The sequence below is a fragment of the Miscanthus floridulus genome, chromosome 9 (assembly GCF_019320115.1).
Source record: "Miscanthus floridulus cultivar M001 chromosome 9, ASM1932011v1, whole genome shotgun sequence".
Taxonomy (NCBI): domain Eukaryota; kingdom Viridiplantae; phylum Streptophyta; class Magnoliopsida; order Poales; family Poaceae; genus Miscanthus; species Miscanthus floridulus.
Window position 1 is genome coordinate 141,032,079 of NC_089588.1, and position 23,115 is coordinate 141,055,193.

At 44.4% G+C, this 23,115-nt stretch overlaps 2 protein-coding genes and 1 pseudogene across 2 annotated transcripts; 1 reads left to right on the forward strand and 2 right to left on the reverse strand.

The window, feature by feature from the left end:
- Positions 1-1,358: 1,358 nt before the first annotated feature.
- On the reverse strand, positions 1,359-1,817 carry LOC136481123 (cytochrome P450 99A2-like). The gene has a single exon (XM_066478486.1). The coding sequence runs from the start codon at positions 1,815-1,817 to the stop codon at positions 1,359-1,361; it is 459 nt and encodes a 152-aa protein (XP_066334583.1).
- Positions 1,818-11,473: 9,656 nt separating this feature from the next.
- On the reverse strand, positions 11,474-11,920 carry LOC136481124 (cytochrome P450 CYP99A1-like). The gene has a single exon (XM_066478487.1). The coding sequence runs from the start codon at positions 11,918-11,920 to the stop codon at positions 11,474-11,476; it is 447 nt and encodes a 148-aa protein (XP_066334584.1).
- An 86-nt stretch (positions 11,921-12,006) lies between these two features.
- Positions 12,007-22,736, forward strand: LOC136481125 (putative cis-zeatin O-glucosyltransferase; annotated as a pseudogene).
- The last annotated feature ends 379 nt before the right edge of the window (positions 22,737-23,115 follow it).

The following is a 23,115-nucleotide window of genomic DNA, read 5'->3' on the forward strand; positions in this document are numbered from 1 at the left end:
ACAATAATATCTAGATCTATCCATGTCAAAATTTTCTAACTAGATAAATTTATCATCAAAATCAACAAACTAGTGCTGAATGAACAGTAGGGGGTGGTTCACCTATAGTAAGAGGAGAGTTTTCTTGCACTCTGCATCATCCATGCCACACCTGGATATGGGCCGTGTGCGATTAACGGCAACTTCCTATGACCAACTCATGAATCTTCTTATACCCCCCAAGTGGTGTCTTAAAGGTGTCGAGCGCACTAAAGGAGCCACCATTGCTAGCGAAATGGAGTTAGACAAAGCTACCTAGAACTTCATGCATCCCAAGGACCAACCAGATCATGCAATCAATGTTTGTGGGCACCATAGGTGCAATAATCTTATTGAACATTCTCTTGGTGCTTCTCATGCATAGCACGGGCGACATAGGCAACATCTATGTGTTGGACTCTATCCTAGAAAGATGGCATCTACTGGAAGACTTGGATGGAAAATTTGAGATCTTGATCGTAGATCAACCACATAGAGATTATGGAAACACATATGGGAGGGCATAATGATTTCTGCCGATGGCTTTGGGTGAGCAGAAGGAACACTGGGGCTTATTTATAACCTAAGGCAGCTGGTAGGAAGATTTGATTGTGAAAACATGGTTCTATCGGCGTAGGTGGATCTGGTGGATGGAATCACTCCCCATCGATTTGCATTTCCTGGGGTAGAGTAACTTGTACCTGAACAAATATAAATTCAGGTCCGAGTGCAACCCATCTGATCTACTGTGCATGATTCAATGGATTACCTGTCCGAGCCCAAAAACACTGCACCAGGGGTTGTTCTCTTAAGGCAACCACCTCTAGAAATGGATTTTTTTTAGGGAACTCTAGAAATGGATTTCCAAGGCCTGTTGAAAGCCCGACACTATCAAGGCCTCATCTTTACAACTGATGACATAGTGTCAGTTTTGAAAACTGCCCATGAAAACCATTTTTGACTGACTCTAAAATCGTTCCACGGTAGTGAATGGATAATAAAGATCCTGTAACATTCGTGCGTAGGACCAATTTATAAAGTAGTAGCAGCAAACGAGTCATAGTTGTGTTTTTTTATTTGTGTAGAAGTTGAACAGAAGTGTATTTACTCTTCGTACTTATGGATAAACAAGAATTCCTTTACACCACACACCACACAAATCAAGTTACAATGCCATAGGACAGACACAAAATCAAAAAAGATAAGACATCCATGCGCTTGGTACAATTTAGATCTGTGGTGTATTTTGCACTAAAACCTTCAAAGTATTTTCACATTAACTCACGTGATAAGAATAGGACCACCAAAAGTTGTTATACTGTTTAGTTTCACTGCAATTTTCAATTTTCAAATGGAATTGGAACATCATAAGGCGTCGCCACAAGGTGTAGTTGGTTGCGCCGCTTTGCTGTTGCACCAACTGTTATGTCCATGTCGAGCTCCTCTGGAAGCATTTTGCCTGGTAGGCTCCAATCGAAGTAGTAGAGGAGCCGTGCCACGATGAGCTCCAGTACGGCCACCCCAAAGCTCAAGACGGGACACATCCTTCTCCCACTACCGAATGGCAAGTAATGAAATTCTGAACCTTTGTAGTCACAGGTAGTGTTCTCAAATCTTGTTGGCCTAAACTCCTCAGGATTGTCCCAATACTTTGGGTTCCTTGCCGTTGCCCATGCATTGATCCCCACCATAGAACCTTTGCTGACCTCGTACCCACCGATGTCACAGGTCTTCCGGCATAGATGTGGTACGAGGAGGGGTAGAATTGGGTGAAGCCGCAGTGTCTCCATGATCACCATCCTTGTGTAGTGTAGCCTGTCTATATGAGACTAGTGATGACGTGGGATTATGTTGTGAAAGGCTTCACGCATCTCTGGCAGCGGTGGTGGCGTGGATCACTGCAACTAGGGACATGGTCTCGCTGTCCCTGATCGGCGCCAGCTGCCTGACCACTAGAGAAACGACTTTTGATCCACTTTGAAATTTGGCTTTAGTCCTGGTATTTTTTGCGCCCGGGACCAGAGAAACCTTTAGTCCCGGTTGGTAGCTCCAACCGGGACTAAAGGTTCCTACCCAATGGCTATTGCGGCAGGCTTTTGCTGCAGGGGACCTTTAGTCCCGGTTGGAGCTACCAACCGGGACTAAAGGTTAACTTTTACTTCCGGTTGGTCCCTCCAACCGGGAGTAAAAGTCTACTCCCGGCTAGAGGCTCCGTCCGGAAATAGAAAGTGACCTTTAGACCCTGTTGCTGTCTCCAACCAGGACTAAAGGTTCCCTCCTATATACCCCTTCTTCCTCCCCGAGCCCGAGCCACTTCGAGCTCAGTATTCTTGATTCATCGCCGGCCTCTCTTCTTCCTCGTCGCCGGTAATCACAAGATTTCTTCGATTCCTCCATCGATTCTTGGGTTCTAAAGGTTACCAACTTTATACTCTCATGTTTCATCAGTAGCATATCTCATTTTGTGGACTATATATATGTGGTTTTTTATGGTGGATTTTTTTATTTGAAGCCATTTAAGCTCAAAATCACTTTAAAGTTTGCATATTTGGATGAAGGAAGGTTAAAGTAGTTATTCAAAACTAGTATTCAGCTTTCATTTCTAGCATGCATAGCACACTTCATGGTTTAGAGATATAGAGAATTTTAGAGTTTTTTTAATTTTATTTGTTTATAAAATGAGAAATTTATATTATATTAAAAATGAGTATAGAGAGTAGATGGCAACTGCTTCTAGGTCCTCGGCCTCTCATCGGGTTCCAAAGCGACTGAGGCTGGACCCCCCTCTCATTGCATGCGGCAAGTGTGAGGAGAAGATTGTGATGGACTACCGAGTGAGGAAGGAGTGTCCCAACAAGGGCCGTATGTTCTACAAGTGTCCGGATCACAATATGAGTTATTTTGTCGCATTTGATGATTATGGTTAATTTATACTTATTTTCATGATGATTGTGATTAAAGTTCTAATTTTTTGTTTTAATTTCAGTGGGATGGCACTGGATGTCCAGGCTGGTACTGGGAAGAAGAGTATGTTGAACACGTGCAAAACTCTCTTGCACAGGCGGCTACGGCGGCTGATGAGGCAGTGATCCTGCGGAAGAAGCCCATAGATGTTGAACAAACGCATGATCTGTCTGTTTTAGTTGGCATTGGTCGCGAAATCCTTATGTTGCTGAAGTGCATTTTAGCTTTAGTTTTTATAGTGGTAGTTGGGATTGTCTACATTGTAGCGAGACTTTCATAAATTAATACCTTTGGTTATGGCATGCATGTCGTATAATTAACTAATTATGTTCTAGGTTTTAATATGGTATGTATGTCATGTAATGCAGATGAGCCAGCATTGGATGTACAATGCTGATCGCCGCTCCCAAGAGTTCATCGAGGGCGTGCATTCTTTCTTACGTGTGGACGAGGCAAACAAATACGATGGTTTCATGTGTTGCCCATGTGCCATATGTACGAATTTGAAGGAATATGCTAGCTCAAGGAGTCTTCATTCACACTTTGTTGAAGTCGGGTTTCATGCCAAACTATATTTGTTGGACGAAGCACGGAGAAACCGGGGTTGTAATGGAAGAAGGTGAAGAAGAACAATGGGACGATGATGACATTATTGCTAAATATGGTGCCTTCAATGATACTGCAATGGGGAAAGCTGAAGAAGAGGTAGGGGCAGAAGATGAGCCCGCTGATGATCTTGGTCAGGCCATTCGTAACGCACAAAGAGAATGCGAAAGTGAAAAGGAGAAGATCAAGTTCGAGCGCATGCTAGAGGATCACAAGAAATTGCTATACCCAACTTGTGATGCGGGGTAGAAAAAGTTGGGTACCACACTGGAATTGCTGCAATGGAAGGCAAAGAATGGTGTATTTGACAAGGGATTTGGGGAGTTACTAAAAATCTAAAAGAAGATGCTTCTAAAGGATAACAAATTGCCCGCCACTACGTATGAAGTAAAACATGTAGTCTGTCCTTTGGGATTAGAAATCCAGAAGATACATGTATGTCCTAATGACTACATCCTCTACCGTGGCGAGGAGTATGAGAAGTTATATGCATGCCCGGTATGTCATGCATCATGGTATAAGATCAGGCGAGATGACCTTGGTGATGTTGAGGGCGAACGTCCCACGAAGAAAATCCCTGCCACGATTATGTGGTATGCTCCTATAATACCACGCTTGAAACATCTGTTCAGAAACAAAGACCGTGCAAAGTTGTTGTGATGGCACAAACAAGATCGTTAGGTAGACAATATGTTGAGACACCCTGCTGATGGGTCCCAGTGGAGAGCAATCGATAGAGAATTCCCGGAGTTTGCAAATGACGCAAGAAACTTAAGGTTTGCTTTAAGTACAGATGGTATGAATCCTTTCAGAGAGCAGAGCAATAGTCATAGCACTTGGCCTGTTACTCTATGTATCTACAACCTTCCTCCCTGGTTATGCATGAAGCGTAAGTTTATTATGATGCCAATGCTCATCCAAGGCCCAAGGCAACCTGGCAACGACATTAATGTGTACCTGAGGCCACTAGTTGAAGAACTTCTACTTTTGTGGAACAGACCAGGTGTACGTGTGTGGGATGAGCACAAACAGGAGCACTTTGACCTGCGAGCATTGTTGTTCGTAACCATCAATGATTGGCCTGCTCTAAGTAATCTTTCAGGACAATCAAACAAGGGATATAATGCATGCACACACTATTTCGATGACATTAAAGGTATATTCTTGAAAAAATGTTGAAAGGTCGTGTACCTTGGCCATCGTCGATTTCTTCCTATGAATCAGCCCCTAAGAAAGAAAGGCGAGCATTTTAAAGGTAAGGCAGACCAAGCCAGGCAACTAAACTGGTGAGGATGTACTCAATATGGTCAAGGATGTGAAAGTTGTATTTGGAAAGGCACATGGCAGTGAACCTGTTCCGAACGACGCCGAGGGTCACGCACCCATGTGGAAGAAGTCCATATTTTGGGAGCTACCCTATTGGCAAGTCCTAGAGGTCCATAGCGCGATCAACGTGATGCACCTGACGAAGAATCTTTGTGTGAACCTGCTAGGCTTCATGGGTGTGTATGGGAAGCCTAAGGACACACTTGAAGCACGACAGGACCTGCGGCGTTTGAAAGAACAAGACAACCTGCATCTAGAGAAGATAGATGATGCACGCCATTACTTAAGTCCTGCCAGCTACACTCTTAGCAAAGAAGAGAAGGAAAGCTTTTGTTTGAATGCCTAGCAAGCATCAAGGTACCTTCTGGATTCTCCTCGAATATAAAGGGTATAATAAATGTGCTACATAAGAAATTCCTAAACTTAAAGTCCCATGACTGCCACGTGCTGATGACGCAATTGCTTCTAGTTGCATTAAGAGGAATTCTACCTCCAAATGTACGTCTAGCCACCGTAAAGCTATGTGCATTCCTCAATGCAATTTCTCATAAGGCAATCGATCCAATGGATCTAGCTAAACTACAGAATGATGTGGTTCAATGTCTTGTCAAATTTGAGTTGGTGTTCCCTCCTTCCTTCTTTAATATCATGACACACCTCCTAGTTCACCTGGTCAAGGAGATTAGCATTCTCGGTGCTGTGTTCCTGCACAACATGTTCCCCTTTGAGAGGTTCATGGGAGTCCTAAAGAAATATGTTCACAACCGTGCTCGGCCAGAAGGAAGCATCGCCAAGGGCTATGGAATAGAGGAGGTCATTGAGTTTTGTGTTGACTTTATTCCCGACCTTGACCCGATTGGTGTTCCTAAATCACGACACGAGGGGAGACTAAGTGGAAAGGGGACACTAGGGAAGAAACCATATATTGGTACGTAGGACAATTATTTTAATAAAGCACACTATACAGTTCTGCAAAACTCCTCCTTGGTGGATCCGTATATCGAGACACATAAAGAGTTGCTCCGATCCAAGTTTCTAGGGAAGTCTGAAGCTTGGATTACGCGTCAGCACATGGAAACTTTCAGCGACTGGTTGCGAAAAGAATGTCAGGGTGATGACAGTATTGATGAGCAACTGTATTTGTTGGCAAGGTAGCCATCGTGGCATATCCTCACATACAAAGGGTATGAGATAAATGGGAATACATTTTACACAGTAGGCCAAGATAAAAGGAGCACCAACCAAAATAGTGGTGTCCGCATAGATGCCACCGACCCTAATGGAAATAAGCAAACATATTATGGCCGCATAGAGGAGATATGGGAACTAAACTATGCACCTATTTTTAAGGTACCTTTGTTCAAGTGCCAATGGGTAAAGGCGACTGGAGGTGGGGTAGCAGTCGACAACCAGTATGGAATGACAACCGTGGACCTCAACAATATTGGGTACAAAGACGAACCATTCGTCATTGCCAAGGATGTGAATCAGGTGTTCTATGTCAAGGACATGTCTACAAAACCGAAGAGAGGGAAAAACAACAACGACCCAATCAATGAGCCAAAGAGCCACATAGTTCTTTCAGGGAAAAGAAATATCGTCGAAATTGAAGACAAGTCAGACATATCAGAAGATTATGAAAAGGATGACCGAATTCCACCCTTCATGGTGAACAAAGACACAACCATCCAGCTAAATGATGAGGACACTCCATGGTTACGGCGCGATCATAACCAAGGGATGTATGTTAAGAAGAAGTTCACTACCGTGCCCGCTTGATATATATAGTGATGTTTAATAGTTTGTTTTAGAGGTATTATGTAATAATTGTGAATTCAGAGATGTTTATTAGGTGTTTCCTTTTTTTTCTACGTTCAGATTAAATTTATGTTTGATGGTGGGATTTCCATGTCACTTTTGGACAATGAGTGACGAAAAAATGAAAAGATTTATGTTAAAATGATGTGAAAACAAATTTCCAATCGAAAACAAAAGTTTTAATGATTTAAATTAAACACTACATTTTTGCATTAACGAAATAGTAAATATTAATGACATTATGTTTCAATAGTTATAAGAAAAAACAAAAAACTTTAGGTGACACAATTTTTCTGTGTGCAATAAAGCAAAAGTAAATTCATATTCTTTTAAAACAATTTTATGCCTTGTGTTTTAATTTACTGTGCAATGGACAAGGCTTTAACATTTTATAGAAAGAAATATATAAAAAAACAAATGGAGCTTGAAACTAGTAGGAAGCCAAACTGCAACCCACCTTTACTCCTGGGTGGATCAACCACCAGAGACACAAGATGGGCTACATTTTCGCAGCCCGCCAAAATCCCCTTTACTCTCGGGCCGTGGCTACACCCGGGACTAATGGTCAGACCTTTAGTCCCGGTTCTAACTATCACCTAGGACTGTAGGTCCCCCTTTATAAACCATGCCCTTCTCCCTTCTCTAGTTCTCTTCCTCTCTGTCTCCGCCATGCCATCGCCTCATCTTCTCCACCAGATCGATCCGATCCAGCAGCGCCAAAGCCCCTAGGCGACCACCCTAGCCTTGCCTTATCACACACGCACGCTATCACCGGCCCCACTCACACGCGCGCTAGCGCACGCCTCGCTCATCCTCGTCCATCGTTGCCGCAACTCGCGTCGCTCGTCCCTGGCCCACGTGCCTCGCTTGTTCTCGCTGGAGCGCGCGTTGTCCTCGTCCATAGATCTTGATAAGAATTTAATTTGGGATGATATCCTTCAACATTTCAGGTTGCAAGCGGATGATTATGATGATATCAACGATGATGAATTGAAGGAGCTAGTTCGAAAGTGGGCTATGAAGAAGATGGCCAAACAATTCCAGACTTGGAAGAAATCCCTATACACAAAATACGTCAAGAAGAATCTAACGCCCGATTTCAATACTAGGGGCCCGCTCGCGAAGTTGAGGCCCTACTGGAATGATTTTGTACAGTACAAGACATCGAAAGAGGGTGAGGAACGGGTGAGAAGGAACCAAGAGAATGCCCGACAGAAGGTATACCACCATGGCATGGGATCAGGTGGCTACACGACTGCCATTCCCAAGTGGGAAAAAATGGAAGCGGACATTCTTGCCAAGGGTATCACTCCAGAATCACTTAATTGGGCCAAACACGCGAAGAATTGGTTTTTCGCTCATGGGGGAAGACTGGACCTAGAGACCGGGAAGCTGGTTCATGGCCCAAAACTCAAAAGAGCAACACAAAGATTTTCTTATGCTCTACAAGCTAAAGCTATTGGTGCGTTCAGGCCCAATAGAGAGAAGGATGAACTGATGTATGCCATCGGGACTGTTGAACACAGTGACCGAATGAGAGGTTTAGGATGAAACATTTCTTGGGGGCATGGTTTCCCTAACGACAGAGATACCTACAGAAGCCGGTAGAGAGAGAAGGATGAGGAATCAGCACGGATCAGCAGGTTGGAGGAATATGTTCATGAGTCACGGGAGGCGTTGCTTCAAGCATAGAAGCACGAAAAAGACATGCAAGCTAGAATGCAGGATAAAATCATAAAGCAAGTGCAAATAGCAATGAGTGTCCAAAGACAGGCATCAAATCCAGGAATCAACATTAATATTAGCCCCCCTGATCAGTTGAAAAGTAGCTACGCTTCCATGGAGTTGCCAAATCAAGATGACGCAATGATACGTTTCCCCGTGGATGACATCACTGCACCGTTTACATCATGTGAGCTACATATTCCAAAAGGGAATGCCACAATCATGGTGGCTCTTGGTGTTTTTTCTCCTCCAGATCCTACCAAGACACCAAGAATCCATGGGGCAATAATGCCACCTGGATATGTTAGCGTCTCAGTGGATAGAGTTAACAAAGGTTTTAGTAATCTGGCTCTTGACATTCCAGGAGGCGATGGGGAGAAGACTCTAGGAGAAGCAGAGAAGACATTCATACTATGGCGCAAGAGCTACATCATTATTCCAGGGATCTCTAGTCCACCGCCGCTTCCTCAACTGCCAGACAATAGGTGCAGACAAAAGTGAACGAAACAATTTTTTCACTAATTTTCTATTGACATGCATGATTAATAATAACAATTTCTTATACCTAATTATTCTTTTTTGTACTCACACAGCAGGGCCTCAGCCAACCTAAGTCCAATTATTCAATCTCCAGATCATCATAGTGCTTTGGGCAATGATTATGCAACGCCACCACCGCCGCCACCTCCAAGGAGGTCTCCAACGCCTACAAGGAGGTCTCCAACGCCTGCCCCGCCTCCCTTTACGACCAAGAAGCAGCCAACTCCTAAGAGGTCCGCCCCGCAAACGAAGCCGTTGGCCCACCAGCCGGCAAAGAAGAAAGCCTCCTCTAATCCAGTTATTCCCCAAAAACTATCTTACGAGAAAAGTGAAAAGGAATTAAATGCTGCAGTACAAAAAGATGTGAATAGTTTCTTCGAAAAAGTAAGAAAGCAACGAAAAGCGAGGGAGAACCCGAAGAAACCGTACTTCTACCTACCTCCAGATCTTCTAAGAAAGAAGGTGGACCAGAAAAAGTGGGAATCTCAAAAGACCCTGCCAAAATCGAACTACGACTGCTCTCTCACCAAGTCATTTGAGGCGGCGCAGAAAAAGACTAGAGCAGGGAAAGGTGTTGCACAACTCGAACAACAATCGCAACAATCAGTCCCCCCTCTTGTCATTCGTAATGAATATGGTTCAAACTTAGACTTACTGGATGTCGATTTTGAGGACCTGGTTCGGTTTTATGAGGATACTGGTTTGGACCTTGCCCAAGTGCTCGCTGAAGGACCATCTGCTCCGAAAGTGGATCCTTGGAAGAAATTTAAACTTGTAAAGAGTCTATACAACCCTGAGGCCTTAGGTGAACTGGGTACGCAAATATACTTGCTAAATAAGTGGTACATGGCGGCGTGTGAATGGGGAGAGACCATTGTTTCTGTCAGAGTTAGAAACCAACATTACTTCCGTGGCGATGACGTTATATATGTTGAGTTTTTAGAATTACACCAACTATGCCCCCTGGACTCAGGATAATGATGTTGGTTTAATTGATCCAAATGTCGTATTCAAACACCTTACTCCCCCGCCTCAATGGAAAGCTGAACTCGACAAAAATCTCAAGAGGTTCTTAGTGAACCAACAAAACAAGGACATACTCTTCCCCTACAACTTCAAGTGAGTGTTAAATAATTAATGTCGATCATATGGACATTTGTTCAATTATTTGCTTACTAGCTAAGCTATCTCCCATATATATATGTTGACACTAGTTAATGTGGATCATATTTGTGTATAACAACATATGCAGCAATCACTGGATATTGATGGTCATCTATGTGGCCAATAGTCGGTTGAGCATCTTGGACTCGTTAAGAAAAGAGCAAACAGAGTACCAAGACATGATAGATATTATCCAAGGGTAATTTGGTCTATCTAGCAACTATATATACCCCGATCTCTTAACTGCAATAATTATTAAAGGCCAAATTAATTTTTTATTTTATTGGGCGCAGTGTTTGGAAAATTTTCATTGAGGAACACCACATGAAACATTACAAAGCGCCACTGGATGTAATCGCACACAAAGTAAGTACTAGCTACATTTATATATATATAATTCAATTAACACCATGCATGCTTTCAATTCACCGGATCTTTTTTCTCGTAAAAGTGGGTTCTGAGGCAAGAACAGGGGACCAACTACTGCTGATACTATATTTGCGAGTTCATCATGGCGTACTCAAAAAGAACTCCTGAAGAGATCCTCAAAGTACGTTATATAAATATATTTATATATTCACAATTTCTTTTATTGCTAATATATATAAGTAATCACGTGACCAACATATATATATATATATATATATATATATGTATATTAATACTTTTTCTTTAACTTTTATTGAAGACTCTATGGTTGAAGGAAAAAGTCATACGACATGACCAACTGAAAGCAATTCAAGAGACCATAGTAGGATTTTTTAATGACCAGGTCTTAAACCCCGCCGGTGAGTTCTACAATGACATGAATGAAACATGGAAGCCAAACCAGATGGAGTGAATTTGTTATCCGAAGGATATGATAGAATATACAATGCAAGCTTTATTTATAATATATATATACATATTATATGTATATAAAATAACGTATAATATATGTATATGCATGTAATATATACGTTAGTTTTATACTTTAATTTGTACAAAATATTCGAACATTATAAACGTGTAGAATACGTATATTATTAGCAGTGTAGAATGCGTATTCGAAAACCTATTCGAAAATCAAAACGAATCATCAATTGAAAATAGAAAAAAAAAAAACCTTTAGTCCTGGTTGGTAATACCAACCGGGACTAAAGGGCTGGTCCACGTGGCCAGGCTAGGAGGCCTCTTTAGCCCCGGTTGGTATTACCAACCCGGGCGAGAAACCGGCATTAAAAAAAGGGGCCCTTTAGTTCCGGATTTGTGCTCTGGTTGGGAAACCGGGACTGAAAGGGTTTCCCAATCGGGAGTACAGCTTGTTTCTGTACTAGTGGACCTTGTGCTTGTGCTTGCTGAGGAGCTGGAGCACGCAGAGCTTGCGCAGCGCCCGCCAGTAGTCGCCGTAGGGCGAGAAGGCAAAGTCGAGGGTGCCATAGCCGATGATCTCCGCGGCGATCAGGGCCTGGCGCGACGCGAAGTTGACGTCGTTGCTTTGGAGAACCTGCTGCGCTGCGGCCGGCGAGGAGACCACGACAGTGTCGATCTGTCCCAGCCGCAGGTACATCACCGGCCCGTGCTTCTCGGCGAGGTCCCGGAGAGCGGCCTGTGGCTGCGAGGTCACCATGTGATGGATGCTGCCGACGAAGGGGATGGCCCATGGCCCCGGTGGCCACCTCTTCTTGGTGTTGGCTCTCGAACTGTGCCGGAAGGATGATACAAGGATGAGCAGTGAAGAAAGAAACAGGAAGACAAGGGCGAGTCTGCATATCTCCATGGATGCTTAAGGTACTCAGCAAACGAGATGACTTTTACTTATAGAGGAGTATTAGTTATTTTGTACTTAGATACCTACTCCACTAGATGCAGTGCAACTGTCCAGGAGCAGTTTCTGAACTTTACGAAAAGTTGATTACAGAAATTAACCATTTGTTATCTTAGGCTGTCTCTGGTCTACAAACTGTTGTCGTCCAACCAAGAAGGAAAAGAGGGAGAGGAATGTAAAGCCTGGTTTGCTCTCTATATAAGTTTTTATCAAAATGTTACGCTTCATCAGGACTTTATATAGATGAGAGTCCCATATTATTGTAATTGTTATCATTATTCAGATAATAAAATGTAGCTCCCCAAATTTGTACATTTTTTGTTTTACTTTTATCTACTATGGTATAGTAAGAGAAGGAGAGATAAACAAGGTCCTAACCACTGGCAATATATTTCACAATGCATCATTAGCACACTAGTCCATCAATCCGTGATCTCGTATGGGCTAGAACCAACATCAGTTACATAAAAAATAGAGTGAAATACACTGACGGCCCTTTAACTTGTCGGCTTGTGCCAGTCCGGTGCACGAACTTACAAACGCGGAAAATAGGCCCCAGAACTTGTCAAGTTGTTCACCGCAGGCCCATTTCCCATCCGACGCGGCCTCCAGGCGACGTGGCAGTGCCAGCGTGGCGGACGAAGCACGTGAACCAGCTGCTACACCTATCCCTGCTCCTCGCCGCGTAGGGGCTCCCGGTCCACTTCATGGCGCCGGAGCCGCACTTCCAGGAGGCCGCGCTGGACGTGCCCGCACATGAGTCCCCCGCCCCGGACCCGCGCTCCCCTTTCCCGATGTACATGCAGCCGCTCTTCGAGGCCTACTACACCGGCGCGCGGGCCCCGCTGGCCATGCTCCTGGCGGAGCTCGCCGCGACCCTCGGCGTGCACTGCCTCCCCGCCTCCTACCACGTCGGGTGGGCGGACCGGGAGCACGCCCTGCTGCGCCGCCACGGCCTCGTGTTCCACCTGCCTGACTCCTGCGCCACCGCAGAGTTCGTCGCGCTCGCCAGGCGGATGGGGCAAGAGCGCCAGTGCGCGCCCGGCGCCGGCATGGTCGTCAACACCTGCCGCGCTCTTGAGGGTGACTTCCTCGACGCGCTCCAGGGGATCCCATATCTTTCAACGGTCGCAGGCTGTTCGCCGTTGGGCCTCTCAGCCCGGTGCTCCTCCCCGATGCCGGCACGAGCAGTGGGACTGGCAGCGGGAGCTCGCGGCGGCACGAGTGCCTGGACAGGCTTGACGTGCAGCCGTCGTCGTCGCTGCGCCTAGAGCAGGTGCGCGAGCTGGCCGCCGTGCAGTGGGACAGCGGGGCGCGCTTCGTGTGGGTGCTGGGTGACGCCGACTGCGCGGACCTGCGCAGCGGCGGGGAAGGGGATGCCGTGGCCGAGACCCTCTGTGCCGCCGCGGCGTTCGAGCTCGGCCCTGACGACGCCCATGCTGGCGTGGTGGTCACCAGGTGGGCGCCGCAGCTGGAGATCCTGGCGCACGGCGCGACGGCGACATTCATGAGCCACTGTGGCTGGAACTCCATCGTGGAGAGCCTCAGCCATGGGAAGCCCATCCTGGCCTGGCCCATGCACAGCGACCAGCCCTGGGATGCTGAGCTTGTCTGCAAGTACCTCCGCGCCGGCGTGCTCGTGCGCCCTTGGGAGCTGGTGGGCGAGCACACAGGCGACCGCGGCAGGGAGCATGGCAGCGAGCACATGGCTGAGTGTGGCGGCACCTGCGGGCGAGCGCGGCGGCTCCAGCAGGCGCACGCGGTAGCAAGCACACGAGCGCGCAGAGCCAGCGCCAAGCGGGCAAGCGCCGTGCCGCGGAGGAGCACACACCGTGCCGGCGGGCGAGCATGGCGGCAGCGGCGGGCCAGCGCGGCGGCTCCGGCAAGCGCACGTGGCAGCGAGCACGCAGAGCCAGCGCCCATCGGGCGAGCGCCGTGCCGTGGAGTAGCACATACGGTGCCGGCGGCCGAGCGTGGCCGCCCCGGCGGGCGGCGCGGCGGTTCCGGCAAGCGCATGCGGCAACGAGCACACGGAGACAGCGGGCGAGCACGATACCGCGGCCGAGCGCACGCGGTGCTGGCAGGCGAGCGGCGCGGCACGATCGGCGTGGCCGAGCGGGGCTTGCGCGACCGGCAAGTGAGCGTGGCAGGCCCATTGAAACGTGCGGCTCACGTGCTTCGTCCGCCACGCTGGCACTACCACATAGCCTAGAGGCCGCGCCGGATGGGAAATGAACCTGCGGTGAACAACTTGACAGGTTCAGGAGTCTATTTTTCGTGTTTGCAAGTTCGCGGACCTGTTTTGGCACAGGCCGACAAGTTAAAGGCCGCCAGTGTATTTCACTTTAAAAGATACTTAATAAATTGCATGTTTTTCTTTGCTTATTTTTAGTACAATACGTATATTTTCTGATAAACTTATGAATTGTGCTGAACTAAATGTTTTCATCCATATCGATAGTTTGTTCCTTTTGCATGTCATCTATGTGAATCTTTAGGGCTCATTCGATACAGCTCCTCCTCAAGTGCTCCTCCCAAGGAGCCACTTGTTGGGGGCGAAGCCTTGCGCCCGAAGGCTCTCTAACAAAGTAACCAATCTTACGGGGATGTTTGAGCAGGTACCGTGGTGAAGAGTTAGCCGAGGGTGGAGAGCTGCTGTGGTTGGTGAAGCAAAGGCCAGCTGAGCACCAAGAGCGGAGAAGCGAAGGCCAGCTGAGCACCAAGAGTGGAGAAGCGAAGGCCTGCTCGAGAAACCCATGAGGAGGGAGCCTTCGCTGATATTCTCCAGTCTTCGGCTCTCTGATGGAGTGTGGCGGCGAACAGGGCCTTCGATCAGAAAGAGTCAAGCGAAGGCGATTGAAGGGGATGCAACGCTGACGTCCTAGCGGCGGCGGGAGTCAGACGGCATGGCGCGCAGCCCGGCTCGATTAAGGCCCATCAAGAGAGGCTTTTCAAGTTGGAAAAGACACCAAAGACCTGAAGGGGATCACTCTCGGGTAGGAATATCCTGGAATATGCCTTAGCTAGCCTAAGGGCAATTGTGTACATGAGAATTATGAATAGAGAGTGATTTTCTGGCTCAAAACCCTAGACGTTGCCTCGGCACCTGTGTGCCCCTTCATGCCGAAAGCTGCCGCTCTGCAGTGAGCCTTCGGAGTTCAAGGGGAGAGCTGCAACTCTCTGTCTCTCCTACCTTGTCGTGTCCCTCGAATCCCAACACCAATTTTTTCAGCTTTGGCTCCTAATTCAAAAAAATATTCCTTACTCTTCTGCAATTCACCAGTAAACGTCTCTCAAAAAGTGTTTGATACTTCTCCTCCTTAGAATCTCATGCTGGAACTGGAGCCATGCCAAACAGGCATTTAATATACATTTAATTGAGACATCGGCTTAAACTATAGTGACTGTAGTTGCAGCCCATTTCTTATATGACATAGTTAATCTATTTTCTTTATTTTAAATTTGAATCTTCTTAATTTATATAAATTTTTTATTCTGAAAAAAAGTTGAAACTCTCGTGCTTATAACATCTATTACGAACTCTCCTTTTGTACTTTATAAAATAAGATTTTGACATCATAGGTTACACCCTCAATTTAAAAACAATGATGGCATAAATAATCATATATAACCAGTATCACATTGCATAAGATCAGTGCTTGAGCTAGGATAGAATAGTGCTGCTAATTTTCAGAGGATGTTAATATCTATAATGATTGTTTACTCTAAAGGAATCTTAAGGACAGAAGATATAGGCACCTATGATATGCACTAACTCTTATTTTCAATTTTCTTTGAATTTCTTATCAAGGAATTGTATGTACAATAATGATTATATTATCAATATAGATATGTCAAACATATTTTTTAAAATGTATAATTATATTTAAAGTATAACTTATATAAATTATATGTCCCGGATTTTAAAATAATTTGTTAGTATTGTTAGAATGAATCATTAAGGAAATATTTTTATGATCGCTAAAGCATAACATATATATTTATTGTTCATGCATGCACGTGTTATTGATCGGCAAGGTGGTACACCATGTATGATTACCTTAATAAAATTTTGAATATATTAATATTAAAAGAAGTTGATAATACAGAAACATATATATGCTTTACGATTATTAAACAATACCAGACGTGGGTAATTATTCATCCATTCCTCAACCTCGTCCCATCTCCATTTTGAAAATAGAATAAATCCAATGGCTATTATCATCAACAACGATTATAGTCAACAAAATTGATGGCCTAATGTTACAGATTTTGTGAGAATTTCTAATATTTATATTTTCCCCCTAGCAAATCTCAAGAAGATTAACGTGAAGGCTTCATTAGACACCTCTAGTAAGAATTTATTGGATGTATCTTATTTTAGTGTGATATGTGTTTGCTTGAAACAAATGCCCTAGGATGCTCTACCAGTGAACTCTACTTCTAATATATGATTTGAAGTTACTCTTCTTTAATTCATTTTTCAAAAGCCCACCCTGGAGCAGGGTACAATGACTTACCAATAAAACCAAAGCGATGTCAAAGCTTTGTCATTTAGGAGGTTACATCACATCAAAGTCTAGAAAAATTGTGAAGCCACATATATAATAGTAAATAATGGTGAGTCTTGTCGACCAGCATGGAGAAGACGTGTCAGCAATATTTGACGGGGATCAATTCAGTGTAAATAAATCATTAAACTGTTTGGTTAAATTTCTTTTCTTAAAAAAGAACCACACATACAGTTAGATCTAGCTCGACCATTGGTCACAAAATCTGTCGCTTGCAGCGCAGGTGGCTAGCAGATGCTATAGCAGTGGTGTCTTGAGGCGGCTAGCGGTGATGTTTTAGTATTCCTCCCCAATCTCGAGGCACTTAATCCTGCTAAACAGATGTTCCTAGGAGCCGAATTTTAATCTCATGTTGTCTCTAGCTGCAGTATTTTCATCCTGACCAAGAGTCCTTGACCTGCAGGGAATCTATACAACAAATATGGTCAACGACTATAGGCCTGTTTGGCACAGCTTTACCAACAGCTTCATGAGCTATTGTGAGTTATTTTGTGCCAAACATTTTTTTTAAAACAGCTCATGGGGTGAAGCTCCTTTTTTATGCTCTGATAGAGGAACGGAGAGAAGTGGAACTGAAAATTCACGGCTCTCTCCCTCATTTCCCTCTCTAATTAAGCCATTGCATTAGGCTGTTGGTGAACCTATTTTGCCAAACATTTTTTTTTTCTAAAACAGCTTAGTTTCACCGAAAAAGCAGCTCATGAAGCTTCACTGCTGATGCTGAGCTATGCCATACGGGCCTTATATATATCTAGCAGCCGTATTTTAATCGTTATTGCTAAGGCTAAATTGATCATCATTTGTCTCCTGGGACACATCTCATAAATTGATCCTCATTCAACAAGCTCATCGTAAAGGGGACACGCAGCCCGTTTTGCGGCCAGACTGATTATTAGGCCAACTGCTTCAGTGCAGTTGATTGTTCTTAATTAGAATCATATGCGTAATATAATACAGATGCAATTCTAGTTTCTGAAATGACGGGCGGCGAAAAGCTGACCCCACAAAAATGAAATTGCTGGAGCTGGATGGCCCTTGGTCACAGTACGTAATGTATGTAGAGGATATAGGCATACAATGTTGTTGGACAGGTTACGGGGTTGTTTGACAGTTTGGACTTGTTTGATCACTGATGATTGGATATTGTGTACCATCTTTGTGCGTGAAACTTTTGACGCAACAGTTGTATAGTGAATACCAGCGGAAACATGTACACCTCGTTCCATGAGCACATACACACAGAGTAAGATGACAAATTTGGATATTTGTGACCGAATCCTTCTGCCTCACTGATTATATACTGATTTCGCATGTCTTTTGAAATTTGATACTGCACATGTAAATTCTTTGGACAAAAGACTTCACTAGGACATCATCCTCAGATATACAACTTGGTTTGGCATAACAATTCACACACGGTGAAGGTGTACATTGTGTTCTGGACCTCTCTATTGGACACATCTACTACTTGTCGACACAGAATTTTCGTCCCGTGCCGACGACACACGAGCAATCCTGAAGGGTCCGCTCGATGGAGCTGGAGATCCGCCTAGCTTCAGCGCAGGGATGGTCGATCCTGCGCACTCCTCCCGAGACGTGCTAATCAATTTGACTCTGCAATTGACAAGGAGAGAAAGTTCACCAGTATTAAGGGCGGAACGTGCCGGTGTTGCCAGACAGTCCTGAATGTGCGGCCCTGAGAGCCAATGTGAAAGGAGATCCACTAAATAGTCGATTCCAGCATATTTATAAGAATAAATCGGTTAAACCTCATGGGGTTGTGTAAGAAGAATCGGTTATCATTCAGGATGGATATCATTATTTAGACAAATATTGGTCACTGGCAAAAGAATGTCAACAATGATTAATTTATGTTAAGCCAATGACTGCAAGTAACCGAACCCCTTTTATGTAAAAGAAACAGTTCATCATCATTTAACCATTTAATAAAGATAAATCTAATGAACATATTAGATCTCATCTATCGCTATTATCAGTGGGGCATGAGGCAGAATCATACGGGCCGTACAAACAACAATAGATTCGACGACCCTAACTTATTACTAATATCAGTGGAGCATGAGGCAGAATTTTGCAGGTCGTAATACAATAATAAGATCATGGGGCTAACACATCTTTCAACCGATCCCTACTTCAACGATCTCGTGATGTGAATTATTCGTGAAAGCGCTCGATATCGGCTAAAACGGCCGATTCAGGCACGCCTTAACCGCACGCTAAAACGGCCGAAAGCGCACAGTTAAGGTCATACCCTCTTAGAAACAGATCTACTAAATAATGATCCCCACTCCACGGTGCTAACAGTGGGGTGTGAGGCAGAATCACACAGGCCGTGATAACGGGCCATAGAACGGTTTTCGCTAGCCAATAGATCTACTCAAAATCAGACACGCCTTAACCGCACGCTATGCACGATCAAGATTGATATAAAACAGCTGATAAAACATAACTCATCCTTTAATGTGCAGATTAGATCAAATTTAGATTAACAAATGATGGGTTAAAAGGATATAAGGCCGATCTAGATCAATCCCAATCGACCGAAGTGATATTGCTGTAACTGAATAAATAATGAAAGCAATAAGCAATATCGGTAACTTAATGAATCTATCCGAAGGAACGCCACCCTTAGATAGAGCCGATAACTTGACCTTAATCTAGTTTGAGCAGTGGAGGTCGACCGGATCGATGCAGCCTTACTTGAACTAGACAAGAGTCGATAACTAACTCATACCAGAGTCGCAGTGGAGGTCGACCGGATCGATGCAGCTGTACGAACAAAGGTATAAACCATGACGGTACTTACATACAAGCAGTGGAGGTCGGCCAGATCGATGCAGCTGTACTTGCTGAAGAACTCGCCGAGATCTACTCTACTCCTACTCCTAAGGGGTGGCCGGAGCCGAAAAAAGTAAATAACTTGTATTGGATTGATTGTGTGTTGTTTACAATAACTGGGGTTTGATATTTATACCCGGAGCCTAAAAACGAATCCTACTCGTACTCAGTACAATCTTTGGTACGAAGAAAATATTCCTATTTTAAGATAACTTCGACTCTAATCTTTCCCCTTTTGTAGAGTCCGATATGTATCTTCTCGATGCCAATCATATCTCATCATCGTTATCTGCTGACGTCCTTCAGAGAGAACCGATCCCAGTGTCGTATCCGAACTGACAGATATCAATCCTTACGCAATCGACTCCTTGATTGGCACAGTCTTGGAAGCCTGCGAGTTCCCGCGCACTTCTCCCAAATTTTGGTGTAAACACATGCCCCCTAATTTTGGGATAAAATGATTTTATCCTAAAATTCCAGTGCATTGGTTTACCATGTCACAACTGTACTATCCTGAGATATACGCATGACTCCTGACTTCCTAGCCCGAGTTTTATATAACATCCCTACAATATCTTTTGCAACCCACTCGGCCTATTCGCTTTCTCCTTCCTTCTCAAGCCAACTTTAATAGCCAACGTCGTCATCACCAAGGCCCCGAACCCTAGCAAACCATCTGTTCTAACAAGCCATCATCCAAGCGATCCTCGCCAGATTCAAACCAATTTTCGGCCATGATGGCGACCATCGACCTTGTCCCTGAGGTATGTCTCCAAGTTTCCATTCTCTAATTATCGGCCGCTACCTTGTATTTTTTTCTTCTCAAACTTATTTCGTCCGATTTCTTAGGAAATGAGGAATAAAATCTTAATTCCATCAGCCGTTGCCCCCAATATATATTTTCTTGGGCCTATGGGCGATCTCGATCCATCTGATTTCATTCACCAAGAAACCAACCAAATCCCCTTCAAACAATCTGCATTGGATTTATCCTCTTGGAATACCAAAACTCTCTTCAAAAATTGGCCAAAGATGCCTAAGGGATGGAGAAATTGGTTCCATAGGGTGTCCGAGAAAAAGGGTGGAGATTGAGAACTTTATGATATAAATCAATGCTTGACTCTTTCATTGTCTGGGATGGAGAGGAACGACTCACTTTTGATTGATGCATCTTATTTCTGGTCCAATGCCCTGAATGCTTTCATCTTTGGTCACGGCCCAATGACTATCACCATGGCCGTTGTTTACATGTTGATCGGCCTCAGAATAACTAGATTAATGCAGCCTTATGAGTACTTGAGTGCTGGGTCCAAGAAGCTAGCCAAAATATCAGACTGTTCAGGATGGGTAGGCTATATTCTAAACCATGTTGAGGATGGATCAGCTGTCAGCAAGAGGGAACATGTGGCTTTTCTAAACATGTGGCTAGAAAGAATCATCTTCTGTGGGTCATCTTGTGGACAAACTTATAATCACAAATTTATGATAGTACATCTGGTAGCAGGTAACAGTATTCCCCTTGGAAAATATTTGTTAGGAGCCGCTTACCATCTGATTCACCAGGTAGCTGCCCAATTGCTAAAGAATGAACCAGTACACACTATTAGTGGCCCTTGGTGGTTGATACAGTTATGATTGAACCTGTATATGCACAAAATTGTAAGTTCTGATCTTAGAAACCTAAGCTTTCCTTCCTCAACCTTTGATGAGGAAGACAAGAATGAAGAAGGAAGAACCCGTCCATTCATGAGCTACGGTGAAGCTGCATCGGCCATAGTAATTGATGTTGACATTGGCCATTTCTTCAAAAAGTTTTATAGAGGGTTTGATACAGATGTTCTGACTTGGTTGCCCTATGACAATGATGAGAATCATGAGCTGATTTTCCCATTCGGATTTTGATTTGAATCAGGTTGTTCGGATGAAGCAGCGGCTGCAATCTTTAATTCTTTTGTCAAGCCCTGTGTTCTCCCGGCCGAATTTCATCATGGTCGTGGCAAGATGACTACAGGCTCCTTTATCCTAGGCGACCTTCCAACGTATGAATTTTACAATCCGTCTTTCGTGGGCTGTCAGTTCGGCCTCAGCCAATTGCCCCCTCGACTCTTCTTTAAGGATATACTGAGGCCAAGGGAAGACATTAGCGAAGTATTGGAAGCCTCTAGAGTGTTTCAACTGGATCAGACCTTCCTTCCTTTTGCTTGCATGACTGGGTCAGAGTCAGCCTCTCTTCCACTCTTTTCGACTCCTGGTGGCAAGAATGGCACTCCCATCTTTTCTGTGGGCTGGTCCACCCTTTGTGTGCAACTTTGGACGGGGAATTCACTTCTGTGGGCTGGTCCACCCTTTGTGTGCTGGTCCATGCTCTTTCAAGAAAATTATTTGATGAATTCTTTTGCCAACTGTTTTAACCAATCCTTTTTGGGATGCTAAATTTGATCCTCCAAGCCTAGATAGGAAGGGCGTCCTATAAACTATCAACCACCATGTCCTGTTACAAGATTAGGATCGGCTGCACCTTCATTAAAGAAATTGATGAAAACTCACGTTGCCCCCATGATTGTGACATGTCAATCTCCAAAGCGCAAGGTGGTCTAAGGGGCAACTCAAAAAAACACCACTGCAAAAAGACTCCATAGGACATGACCATCAGCTGCTCAGGTGAACGATCCATATTTTCCTCGAACTGATGTTCAATTTCTGATCCTGTTCTTTCATAGCTATCGAGCATTTCATCCCAGTCTGCTCTGGGTGCAGAACTGCTATCCCAGGCACTTGATTCAACACCAATTGAACCCCCATCACCTGATTCTCAAAAGGAGCCAATTTTAGTTGGAACAATCGATGCTTCTACAATAGCAGAAAACGTGGGTCTCATCCTTGATGCCTGTGGGAATTTATCTTTAATTTCTTGATTTACTCAACTTTTATCCTTCATCCAATTTCTTGCTATGCTAGATACTTCCCAAGGAAACACTCATGCAAGAGCAGGAGTTTGACTATCTCCTTATTGAAAATAATCCTGCTATTGCCGATGTCCAAACTGTCGATTCCCCGGTCCAACACACAAACAATGGTAAGAAAGTCATATGCTCAGCTCATCTCTTTGCAACAAACATGAATTAAAAAATTCTTCCTTGCAGATACCAACACTAGAAGCTTAGAGCCGATTCAACTAGATGTTATTGGTGCATCATCAGTTGTTCCCCCTCTTCAGATAGAGGCTACTACAGAGAAGGTACTGTATCCTCTTCACCATCCACTTTATGATAAACCGCTTCAAACCTTCTAATCAAGATTTCTGTTGTACACAGGTACTCGATCTTCTAGCCTGAAGCTACTCTTTCAATCTTGAGGATTATTTTGATGAAGATGAAATCAGATCGTCAGCCACATCTTCTAATGAAGCTTTGTCGGAGGAGACCAGAAATCAACTAAGAAATATTTTGCTAATATTCGAGAAGGATATAGCCGATTCGGTCCAAGATACCGATTCAATGCAGAGAGTCTTTTTGGCCATTAAGGGTGATCCATCCCCAGCTCTCCTAAGAGTCTTGTCATCTTTGTCTATTTTCGAAGATCAGGCCCTAAAGGTGAAAAAGACCTAGAGGAACTTGTGTAATCGTGAAGCCTTGATGGCCAAGGGGAACTCCAATAGGCAAGAAGCTAAAGAGCTGACGCAGTTGATTGATGACTTGAAGAACTCCTCCCTCA